The sequence below is a fragment of the Gadus macrocephalus genome, chromosome 1, assembly GCF_031168955.1.
Source record: "Gadus macrocephalus chromosome 1, ASM3116895v1".
NCBI classification, from domain to species: Eukaryota; Metazoa; Chordata; class Actinopteri; order Gadiformes; family Gadidae; genus Gadus; species Gadus macrocephalus.
In genome coordinates, this window is record NC_082382.1 from 22,759,703 (window position 1) to 22,771,492 (window position 11,790).

Here is an 11,790-nt window from a genome sequence, read left to right on the forward strand (position 1 = left end):
TCTCACCAGCGCCTGAAGTCGAGGTGAGTGGGTTATTTGTGTCTCTGCTCACTTAATTGTTTCACATATAGTAGATTGAATTGATTTATTAATGGAGAATGGATGAATTGCTTCAGAGCAGCAAGAAATGAATATGGACAATGACAAATGGTGAAATACATACTCTGGTATACTGTGGGTGTTTAGCCTGCTAGGAATTTCCAGAAACATTTCTGTTACTACAACTCCCTTGAGGACTCTCAAAAAGGAGTATTGCTAACATAGACTCCCATGTGTGTATATGTTAGGGCTGTCACTTTTTATTCGAAGTTCGAATATTCGTTCGAAGGTGGGGTGAAAAGTTCGAATTCGAAGTGTAATTCTCCATTCGAACTGTAAAAATAAGCTATAAAGAAGAGAGCGGCGAGTGGCTTCTCCTCAATAAAGCGGCCCTCCTGGATCCCCGCTTCTCCCGGTTAGTCCACCTTTCCCCTGCACAGAAACATCTCGTGACTGAAAGCCTCTCACACGAGCTCACTGAAACGGAGACCGACACTGATCGCACACGACAGGGAGAAAAGTCCGCTGCTGCGCTGGGCGCGATGGGCAGCCTGTTTGGGGACTTATACAGCACGGCTGACACAAGCAGCTGCAACGGTAACGGAGAGCTGCGAGACTACTATGGCGACACATTAGTGCCATAATTCACTAATGTGATAAAAGATGCATTCGGGCGTATTATATTATTCCACACGCGTAGATATTAACTGCGAGCGCGCAAATGATCTCTGCGCGCGCAAAACAGCCTCTCGCGCGCGCAAAACCTCTCGCGAAAGATGTTTTTACGCTCTCGCTCGAATAAAATGTTGGCACTATGGGGGAGGGAACCAAGGCAGGGCGGGCTTTCCTATGATTGGCCGTTTCTGAAGCGCGATATTTGATTGACAGCCCGCCTCTCATTCAATTCTGAATTGTACAGTAAATGGCTGAAACGATACGTATTGTAACTCTAGATTCTATGAGTATAGGCGCAGACTTTTAAGTGTCGGCCTCATGTCCTTTAAATAGCTGAAGAAAAGCTGTTTATTGGGAGCAGAACGTCCGCCGGCGCCCGACTATATCTGCGAAATGCGGACGTCGTTGAGGCACGCCGCACGCGGACGTAATTGAGGCCCACGCTGTTGGTGGTCGGGGATAACAAATTGTTCAGTGCTACGGCTCACGCCTAGGGATAACCCAATAGCGATAGCCTTAAAAGGCTGCGCCTATACTCATAGAATCTAGAGTTACAATAAGTAACTATCGTTTCAGCCATTTACTGTACAATTCAGAATTGAATGAGAGGAGGGCTGAGGAGGGCTGTCAATCAAATATCGCGCTTCAGAAACGGCCAATCATAGGAAAGCCCGCCCTGCCTTGGTTCCCTCCCCCATAGTGCCAAAATTAAATTCGAGCGAGAGCGTAAAAACATCTTTCGCGAGAGGTTTTGCGCGCGCTGAGGTAATTTGCGCGCGCGGCTGTTTTGCGCACGCTGAGGTAATTTGCGCGCGCGAGAGGCTGTTTTGCGCGCGCAGAGATAATTTGCGCGCTCGCAGTTAATATCTACACGTGTGGAATAATATAATACGCCCGAATGCATCTTTTATCACATTAGTGAATTATGGCACTAATGTGTCGCCATAGACTACTTGTAATTTTCTTTCCGTAAGGAATAAAAAGAGCAGCATGCCGTGTTGGAGGTCGGCCTCACAGATTGTTCGTTTATATAGGCTGTGTGTGCCATGGACGACATGCGCTCCGCATATCGCGCTCCGAGCAGTTATTGTTAATGTGTAAAAGACAGCCGCACTTGTGTGTCGGAGCTTCCTCTTGTTGTGTTTACAAATGTGTTATCAAAGATGTGTTTTTATCCTGTGCTGTTATGAATTCAGTAGGTATACGTGAGGTATACGAGAGCAACATAAAAAATCAAGACTGTTGTCGTGTTCTATGGGGCGGGGGGGGGGGTCGAATGTATTCGAATGTATTCGAATTAATTATGGACATTCGAAATTCGTTCGAATTTCATTTTTGGAAAAAGTGACAGCCCTAGTATATGTGTGCGTGCGTGCGTGCGTGCGTGTGTGTGTGTTTCTGTATGTGTGCGTGTGTATGTTACTGTGTGTGTGTGTGTATGTTACTGTGTGTGTGTGTGTGTGTGTGTGTGTGTGTGTGTGTGTGTGTGTGTGTGTGTGTGTGTGTGACCTACCCTCTTCTCCAGCAGGTCCAGTTGTTCCTTGTAGAAGGCGTCCATGACTTTCAGATCTGCATCCTTCTTCTGCAGCCGCTTGGCCTTAAAACACACAATACACACACATTTAAACACATACATACACACACATTTAAACACTCAGAGCTCTGCCTGTGTCTCTGCTATGCCCCTTCATGAACAGAGGGCAGCAGGCTTTGTGAATAGCATGGCGTTTGTTTTATACAGTATCAGAGCGACATTAGCATATCATAGCCAGTGTTAGCATACCACAGCAGGCATTAGCATATCATACCTAATGTTTTCATACCACAAAGGATATGAACCTATCGCAGCTAATATTAGCCTATCATAGCTCATTTAAGAATATAGCCAATATTGGCACATCCCTATTAATATAAGCGTACCAAAGTCAAACATTATATTTATTAACATATCCCAGCTCATATGCCGCTTTTCCACCGCACATGTAGCTCGACTCGACACGACTCGACGCGACTCGACACGACTCGACGCGACTCGACACGGTAGCAGCACGGGTCCTTTTCCACCGCAAATAGTACCTCCTGGACGTGGGCGCGGTCGGCTGCGCGAAAGGGCCGTGACTTATTTTTGTACGCGACGCAAACAACACCTACGCAACCCACACATGGACAGAACCCACATAACAACAATGGAGGACATCGATGCGATGGTATTCGTGTTCGTATTATTAGCTGGCATGTTGAAGAAGTTGAAGAAGTGGAATATGTTGGCTGCGGCGCTGCTATGGCTGTTACCAGCATGGTTGCCATGTCGCTCTCGTGACTTCGTCACACTCTCTGGCCAATCAGTGGCCGGCCGTCTGCCGACGTCACCTTTTAGCATCGGCTCAGCTCGCTTGGAACCTAGAGCAAGACGGTACTAGAAAAAGCAGCCACTTCAGGTACCAGATACCATGTTTTCGCGGTGGAAACGCAAAAAATGCGAGCTGAGTCGAGTCGAGTCGTGTCGAGCTGGTACCATGCAGTGGAAAAGCGGCATTAGTAATCCGAGTTCTTTTTTTATAAAGGAGCCAAGTGTTGGGGTGTTAAAAACACACACACAGTAATGGAATCAAACATGGAAGCAGTATGCCTCTTCAGATGGAGAGGAAGACGGAAGTGACCAGGAGAGAGACAGACACACGCACAGACAGAGAGACAGAGACAGACACAGACAGAGAGAGACACACAGACACGGAGACAGAGACAGACACGGAGACACAGACAGAGAGAGAGACACACAGACATAGAGAGACACACAGACAGAGAGAGAGAGAGAGAGAGAGACACACAATGACACAAAGAGACAGAGAGAGAGACACAGACAGAGAGAGAGAGACACACACAGACAGACACAGAGACGGAGAGAGACACAAAGAAAGAGCGAGAGACACACACAGAGACAGAGACACACAGACACACAGACCGACAGACAGACAGAGAGCCAAAGTGCGAAAGCCAGAGAGCGAGAGAGGGAGAGCTCTGACGGTATGGAGGTGAAGACTACAGTAGCGGTAGCGGGGAGTTGCAATGGACAGACACCAGGCGATAATAGGCTGCAGCTTACCAGAAGTTGGAGCTCTGCTGGAGGCTGAGGAGTTAGGAGGCAAGCAGCAGGAGGGAAGGCGAGCAGCAGCGAGACGGACAGACAGAGAGACGGGAGACAGGGGAATAAAGGTGTTAAGAAGCAGCGGGTTCGCAATTTGCGTCCACCCATACGTAGTCATTAGGAAACAGGACAAAGAGGTTATTTTCAATACTCCATTTGAGTCAAAGCGTCGCAGCGGGAGTCGTTATTGGTCAATCCGAACGGCGGGCATAATTAGTGTCAGCTGGAACAGCGGGAGGCTGAGAGGGTTATGCAGAAGCCATTGTTTTTCATTCATCATCAGCCTCCACTGCGGAGGACCTGACAAACATCGCGAGGCGATCAGAAGCACGTTCTTTATTTCATTAAACAACAGCCAGAGCGGTCTGGTCATCAGAGCCTCTGCCGGCTGCTCAGGGATTGGGTGAGGGGTCGTCGGGGGTAACCGGGGGGGGGGGGGGGGGGGGGTAAGGTCTGATCTGGATCCTCCAACACAGGAACACCAGCCGGCTGTGAGCCCCCCCCCCCCCCCTCTGGAGAGCCAGTGGCCGCGTACGGTCAACAAACAGAACATCGCTCCCTGATATCATCACAACGTAGAGGTTAAAGGTCGGAGAGCCAGACAGTGGGGTTGGGGGGGGGGGGGGGGTCCTATGCCTCCTCGGGACGTCCGGAGGGAGGGGAGCCATCATAGATACCCGGGGTGAGGACATGGAGCCCTGGGCCCTGGGCTGACGGACCGCCACCAAGTAAAGAGAGCCATCTAAGAACATTACGAAATCAACCTTCAAACAGAAGTTCGTGCTGTGGCTGAGACCTGCCTGAAGGAGCACGTTTGTGGGCGCGTTTCATTTCGATTATTAGGAGTGGGTGAGAGAGAGGAGAAAGAAAGAGGAAGGACGTGAGAAGGAGTGGGCGAGAGAATATAGTGTGAGTCAGAAAGAATCAGAACGAGTAAAACTATTCTTGAAGGACAGTCAATCACAATCCCCCCATACTTCTCCAACTCTCTTCTGCTGAGAGGTTTCCAGAAGGACGCTGGAACAGGAGAGAGAATAGTGGTCTGTTGGTGACCAGAACACAAAAGGATTGTGGGGGAAGATAAGCCAGAGAAGTAAAAAGTTGATAAATTGCTGAAATAAATGAGACAAAAACATTTTGTAAAGACTGCCATTTTGCCCTCACTGAAGCCCCTATGGAAGCAGAGGTTTTCCAGAGAGAATGGCAATATAAAGTTCTCTGATAATAAGTATCAAGTTATTATGATGGTAATATTTCAACGGTAACCTGCACTAAAACATTATAGATTTTTATTGGCAATCAGCAGCAGGGACGATTATCAGATTTTGGGAAGACTGCATTTGGCCGAGATGAGTGGATTCCAACGAAGAGGGTAAAGAAAAGTTAATTAGCAGCTGTGTAATTTAGAGCGGCAGCAAGCCGCCCAGGGCTGGGGGGGAGATTAGCTTACCAATGTGTTGTTCTACTGTAGCAGAGGAGCTCGCTCTCCTGCATAGCAATCAATCCAGTTCAGCACTGGGACTAGCCCAGTCCACCTGACAAGATGGAGGCTGTGTGTGTGTGTGTGTGTGTGTGTGTGTGTGTGTGTGTGTGTGTGTGTGTGTGTGTGTGTGTGTGTGTGTGTGTGTGTGTGTGTGTGTGTGTGTGTGTGTGTGTGTATCCCTTTATTTACACGCTGTGTTTATTTAGGTGGTTTTTCCCAGCTAGCCAATAAATGAGCACTCGATAACCGTCACACTGATAATTAGAGCTGGGTAGAGAGACAGACAGAGAGAACGAGAGCGAGGGAGAGAGAGAGAGAGAGAGAGAGAGACGGACTGACAAATGAGTGGGAGCAGGGGGGAGGGTGAGTGAAGGGGGGAGAACAGGGTCGAGGGGGGAGTGAAGAGTGAAGGGGAGAGAGAAGGGTCGAGGGTGAGTAAAGGGGTGAGAGCAGAGTGGAGGGGGGAGTGAAGAATGGCAGGGGGGGTGATCAGGGTCGAGGGTGAGTAAAGGGGTGAGTAAAGGGTAGCGGGTGAGTGAAGGGGTTACAGCATAGTGGCGGGGGGAGTGAAGGATGGAAAGGGGGGAGTGCAGGGTGGAAGGGGGAGTGAGCACGATGGGATCAGATAGAATGGACCCCCAGGCAGACTAATACCTTTACATGCAGAACCATGTCAGCCGCTGCTGATCACAATTACTGATACACCTGCTGCTGGGCTTATCTCACACCCCCCCCACACACACACACACACACACACACACACACACACACACACACACACACACACACACACACACACACACACACACACACACACACACACACACACACACACGCACACGGTCTGTGCTGTTGTGAACGGTGCACGCACACGTTTTAAAGAGGACAGAGACGGGGTGAGGGAATGAGGAGAAAAGAGGACATGCATGACTTTGGCAGAGAGGACCTTGGCTAATCTTTCACCATTTAAATGTAACGGATGAAATGTGAATTGTCCCGTTGTGGTGCACTGAGCTGGCTGCTGTTCCCCGCTAAGTTACTGAAGGTAACGAGTCTCTACGGGAGGAAATGGCACATTTTGGCTTGATTGGGCAGTAGTTAAATTGAACGATGCCGATTTGTTTTGCATTGCAGACAAAGCTTGAGGAAAGAGGGAAGTTCAGAGAATGTTGTGGTGCCATCTAGTGGACACCGCTGGGACTGCTTGGATATGATGCATTTGGCCCCAAAAAACGATATGGATAAATGTGGATAAGATATTGAATCCACATCTAAAATGAGAGACACAAACAAGTAGCTCCATCTTGCATGCTTCGGAACAGAATCAAATGAATTCAGGCTAATCTGATGGGGTTAAGGTGGCCCCTCAACCCTTACCTGCGGTCTCTGTACTGTCTAACCCCAACCTGCTTCTTAAGGACCTGTCTCTGTACTGTCCAACCCCTACCTGCTCCTTAATGACCTGCTCTGTACTGTCCAACCCCTACCTGCTCCTTAATGACCTGTCTCTGTACTGTCTAACCCCTACCTGCTCCTTAATGACCTGCTCTGTACTGTCCAACCCCTACCTGCTCCTTAATGACCTGTCTCTGTACTGTCTAACCCCTACCTGCTCCTTAATGACCTGTCTCTGTACTGTCTAACCCCTACCTGCTCCTTAAGGACCTGTCTCTCTACTGTCTAACCCCTACCTGCTCCTTTATGACCTGTCTCTCTACTGTCTAACCCCTACCTGCTCCTTAATGACCTGTCTCTGTACTGTCTAACCCCTACCTGCTCCTTTATGACCTGTCTCTGTACTGTTTAACCCCTACCTGCTCCTTAAGGACCTGTCTCTCTACTCTCTAACCCCTACCTTCTCCTTAAAGCCATGGTCCGTACTGTCCCCTCTCCAGCCTCCAGTACGCTGCAGAGGTCAGGACACGTGTTCTGGGTTTATACGTTGTGTCGTTAACGGCGGGAAAAACTCCATCGCAGCCTCTGAGTGCTGAGTCAGCCCACAGCCCCGTTAACGCTGATTCGAGGTTTTAAGTGAGAGACCCCCCCCCCCCACCCCAATGAGGACGAGCAGGGGGGAGGGAGGGAGGGATGGGGGAGATGGAGGGGGAGAGAGAGGGAGGATGGAGAGCCCTTGGCAGCTGCCCACAGAGGGGGTGAAAGGCCGGCCCGGTAAAATGGGTTTTTCTAATTGTTCTGGGAAAAAGAGCGAATAGATCTTCTTGTGTGCGAGTGTCTCGTCTGTTCCCTCCTGTCTCCCCCCCCCCCCCCTCCACGCTGAAATTAATAAGACTCGCCGCCAACTGTACATCGTCCCCGGGGCGGACAGGCGACGGACAGGGGGGTACAGAGCGGGGAGCTGGAGGAGCACGAGAGAGCGGAGGCATCCACCACGTACAACCCCACCTGCAGGCCCCCAGCCCTCCACACACCTCCACCTAGGTGGGAGCAGGGCGTGCCTGGACGCTCCGTCAGCGCGGGGGGGGGGGGGGGAGTCCTGCAGCCCCATCACGGAGCTCTGTCCCCGCCGCTTGACAACAACGTCGCTATGGTTACCATTCACCCGCCAATCGCTGCCCAGACTCCAAGGCTGCATGCATTTATTTTTAATTTGTCAGCACAGTGACCAGAGGCACACACGTGCACACACACGCACACACACCCGCACGCACAAATGCACACACGCACACATACACTCTCTCCTGGGAGCAGTAATTACCGCTTGGCCTGGAGGGGGGGGGGGGTCTGTGTGTGGAGATCCGCCCTGGCCTCGCCAGCCCTCCCCCAGGCCTCTCATTAACTTACGGGGCGTGCTGGAGGCCTGATAAGACCACGTCTCAGCCTCCACCCAAACACCACCCACACACCACTGTTTACCACGGAGGAGTAGTAGAGCTGTAGTACCACATGGTGAGGTGGGGGGTAAGGCAAGAGGAGAGGGAGAGAGGGGGAGGAGAGAGGAGGAGAGAAGAACAGAGGGAGAGAGGGGGAGAGGGGAGGAGAGGAGAAGAGAGGAGAAAGGGGGAGAGGGGGAGAAGGGAGGAGAGAAGAAGAGAGGAGAGAGGGGGAGAGGGGAGGAGAGAGGAGGAGAGGAGAAGAGAGGAGAGAGGGGGAGAGGGGAGGAGAGAAGAAGAGAGGAGAGAGGGGGAGAGGGGGAGAGGGGAGGAGAGAGGAGGAGAGAGGAGAAGAAGGGGAGAGGGGAGGAGAGAAGAAGAGAGGAGAGAGGGGAAGAGGGGAGGAGAGAAGAAGAGAGGAGAGAGGAGAGGGGGAGGGGAGGAGAGGAGAAGAGAGGAGAAAGGGGGAGAGGGGGAGAAGGGAGGAGAGAAGAAGAGAGGAGAGAGGGGGAGAGGGGAGGAGAGAGGAGGAGAGGAGAAGAGAGGAGAGAGGGGGAGAGGGGAGGAGAGAAGAAGAGAGGAGAGAGGGGGAGAGGGGGAGAGGGGAGGAGAGAGGAGGAGAGGAGAAGAGAGGAGAGAAGGGGAGAGGGGAGGAGAGAGGGAGAGGGGAGGAGAGAAGAAGAGAGGAGAGAGGGGGAGAGGGGAGGAGAGAAGAAGAGAGGAGAGAGGAGAGGGGGAGGGGAGGAGAGGAGAGTAGAGGAGACATGGGGAGGGGAGGAGAGGAGAGGAGAGTAGAGGAGACATGGGGAGGGGAGAGGAGGAAAAGGAGAAGAGAAGGGGGGAGACAGCCCGACTCTCTTCAGGAAATCTGGGACAGAAACTCTAGAGGCTCCATTTCTGTGCACAGACCTCCATGCCGGCTGCTCAATGCTCTGAATGCCATCTTCAAACTCCCGTGAACACGGAACCGAGCTGACGTCACCGGTACAACGAGTTTGAATGAACATCCGACTGTGCGTGAATCCCCGCAGAAAATAAACACTTTAGCAATTCATGGTCAAGTCGACGCAGGGCCTGTACAGCGCCCCCTAGTGGAGGGTGCAGTGCATGTTGAGGTGAGGCTGAGCAGGGTTTACCGCCGAAAATGTGTTAGCAAAGGTGTGGAGGGGGGGGGGGTTTGGGGGGGCGGGGGTGAATTATTTTACAGGTGGGCGATTTATGCTTATTTTCATGCAGGCTGTTGCATGCAGCCTGATCTATACAGAGAGAGTAAATTACGTTTTTTTGATTATGTTATACTTTTGTATAATATTAACATTATATATATATTAGTGCTTTTTTTTTTTTTTTGGCTCAAAACAAAAGAAGCAGTAGCCTGACTGCTATGTTCAAGGCAGTATGTTTGTATGTTCATCGTTTAATTGCACTACAGGCTTTTTTTTTGTATCTTCCTGTTTTGATCAATATATACCAATGTTGTTATCAATAAAAAAACATTTGCACAAGGCAAGCCGATGCACTTCTCCATGTTGATAAGAGCATTAAAATGAGAACAATTAATGGGACAAAGAAATCAAGGGATATTTAGCATAGAAAAAAGAATTGCGATTAGTCGCAATTGCTCGCGATTAATCGTGAGTTAACTATGACATTAATGCGATTAATAACGATTAAATATTTTAATCGCTTGACAGCACTAATATATATGTATATATATTTATTTTATAAAAAAAAATTATATCATATTTAAGGCAGGAGGCCTGTGTTGTTACGGCGGCCGCCTAAGCTGTAAAGTGCTGCGGGAAACCCTGGCAGAGAACACCTCCACTAACGTACCAGCTGTTGGGCCTTCTCGCTCTCCTGTAAGGCCATCAGCCGCTCCCCCCTCAGCACTGCGCTCATCTCCTCCCGCGCCGCCTCCCGCTCCTTCTTCGCCACCTTGGCCAACTCCTCTGCCATGATCTGCTGCTGTCGCTCGTACCTGGGGAGACACACACACACACACACACACACACAGAGACACACACACACACAGGGAGGCTACATCAGGGAAAGTCATCCTGCACTTCAAAACACACAAAGTGTGTTCCACAAACAGTCCACAAGAGGGCAGTATTCCACCTCGTACCAGGGTTGTCCAAATCACAGTGATGCTTACTTTGTCACTGTTATTAACATTGAGCAGTACAGATTTACAGAATAAGCAGCACTACAGGGAGCGAGCTGACTACGCGTTACCCACCTCTTCTTCTCTTCCGCTGCGCTAGCGCTGGCATTAGCGTTAGCGTTAGGGGTGGGCTTAGGGCTGGCGGTCCTGGAGGTCTTGGGGCTGGTGGGGCGGGATGCAGGCTGAGCCGGGGGCTGCGGGGCGGGATGTGGCCTGGGAGCGGGCTTTGGGCTGGGCCGGCTGGAGGGGCCTGGGTCCCACAGCACAACATGGAGGATGGAGAGGATTTAGGCCACAGAAACGACTGCTTTTAGTTTGGCCAAGCGGACTGACCAAACTGCGAGCCACAGAATTAAAGATTAATGTGACATTTTAGGATACAGTTCATCCCTCTGTATAACACCCGAGTAGCCAGGTGTGTCACTACTGTATACAGTACTTCCCCTGTGTTTCTTGGTGCTGGTTGGCTGTTCCACTACTAATGTGTCTCACCTGGTTCTTTGGGCTTGCTGGCTGGGTCTGGCTGGCTGCTAGCCGTGGGGGTTGAAGGGGGGCTGGGTGCCATGTGGGCCACCCCTCTCATCCTCTGAAGAACGTCCTCCGTCAGCTAGAGGACCAGACCATCGAGACATGAAGTGGGGCAAGAGAAGTGACGCCGTGTCTATCAGTTCACCTCTACAGTATAAAGGAAGCCTACAGCGTTAACTACAGGCTGGGCTGGGCCCATAGGTTGATGAACCACAGGTAGGATCCCAGTACATGGGTCAAATTATGTTAGGTATTGTTTTTATTGGAGTTAACATAAGAGTTAAGAGCATATTACAATATTATGTAGCTAACTAAGATCAATAGAATAGACATACCTTCATACCATATCATAACAAAGTATATCTACTTTGTTAAAGGCTTGAATGTAAGCAACATCAGTAACTCGTGTATTATCTAGTAATAATGATGTGTGACAGTACACGGTTCACTTAGAACTGAGGTCCGTCCCCAGGCGTTGTGTCCTCAGAGCAGCAGCATCCTTCATGCTAGCCGATGCTAGCTGTTGCTAGCTAGCTTACCTTGACCCCTCTCAGGATCCGGACCCGGTCTTCCTCGTCCACTCCGAAGGAGACCCTCCTGGTGCTACTCTCAGCGGACCCCATGTCCTGGTCGAGGTTCGTGTATAGGACGATGAGGTACACTCGGATGATGTTAGAATAGACCGGTGTAGCCAGGTGACGCTAGCCTTCCAGGAGGATTTCTGACAGATGGGAGTCGCCGTGTTGCCAGATTGTTACGAAGCTAACCCCCTATCGGGTATGAAACGCACACAGTGCTCTTAAGAGAATAAAAGTCATTCTGAAGACGCTATGGTCTTTTTTGTGAAAGCAAATATCTAAATAATGTCTAAATATGATTTATTTTGAGGGGATTATGGAATAAATGGGTTTCTTGGGACTTT

General features: G+C 50.4%; 1 protein-coding gene across 1 annotated transcript; it reads right to left on the bottom strand.

Annotated features, from left to right (window-relative positions):
• Positions 1 to 1,198: 1,198 nt before the first annotated feature.
• On the bottom strand, positions 1,199 to 11,685 carry LOC132464036 (MICOS complex subunit mic25a-like). The gene is made up of 7 exons (XM_060060199.1): positions 11,408 to 11,685; positions 10,833 to 10,947; positions 10,416 to 10,590; positions 10,010 to 10,154; positions 3,818 to 3,841; positions 2,228 to 2,311; positions 1,199 to 1,204 (listed from the first exon to the last, which is right to left on the bottom strand). The coding sequence occupies exons 1-7, from the start codon at positions 11,489 to 11,491 to the stop codon at positions 1,199 to 1,201; spliced, it is 633 nt and encodes a 210-aa protein (XP_059916182.1). The 5' UTR covers positions 11,492 to 11,685.
• Between the last annotated feature and the right edge of the window lie 105 nt (positions 11,686 to 11,790).

What these genes read in the sequence shown, in the direction of transcription:
- LOC132464036 (XM_060060199.1), bottom strand. Translation starts at nt 11,491, where the DNA reads ATGGGGTCCGCTGAGAGTAGCACCAGGAGGGTCTCCTTCGGAGTGGAC. An exon ending in GGATCCTGAGAGGGGTCAAG is followed by an intron (nt 10,948 to 11,407) that starts GTAAGCTAGCTA and finishes CTGGTCCTCTAG; the next exon opens with CTGACGGAGGACGTTCTTCA. An exon ending in GCGAGAAGGCCCAACAGCTG is followed by an intron (nt 3,842 to 10,009) that starts GTACGTTAGTGG and finishes CTAACTCCTCAG; the next exon opens with CCTCCAGCAGAGCTCCAACT.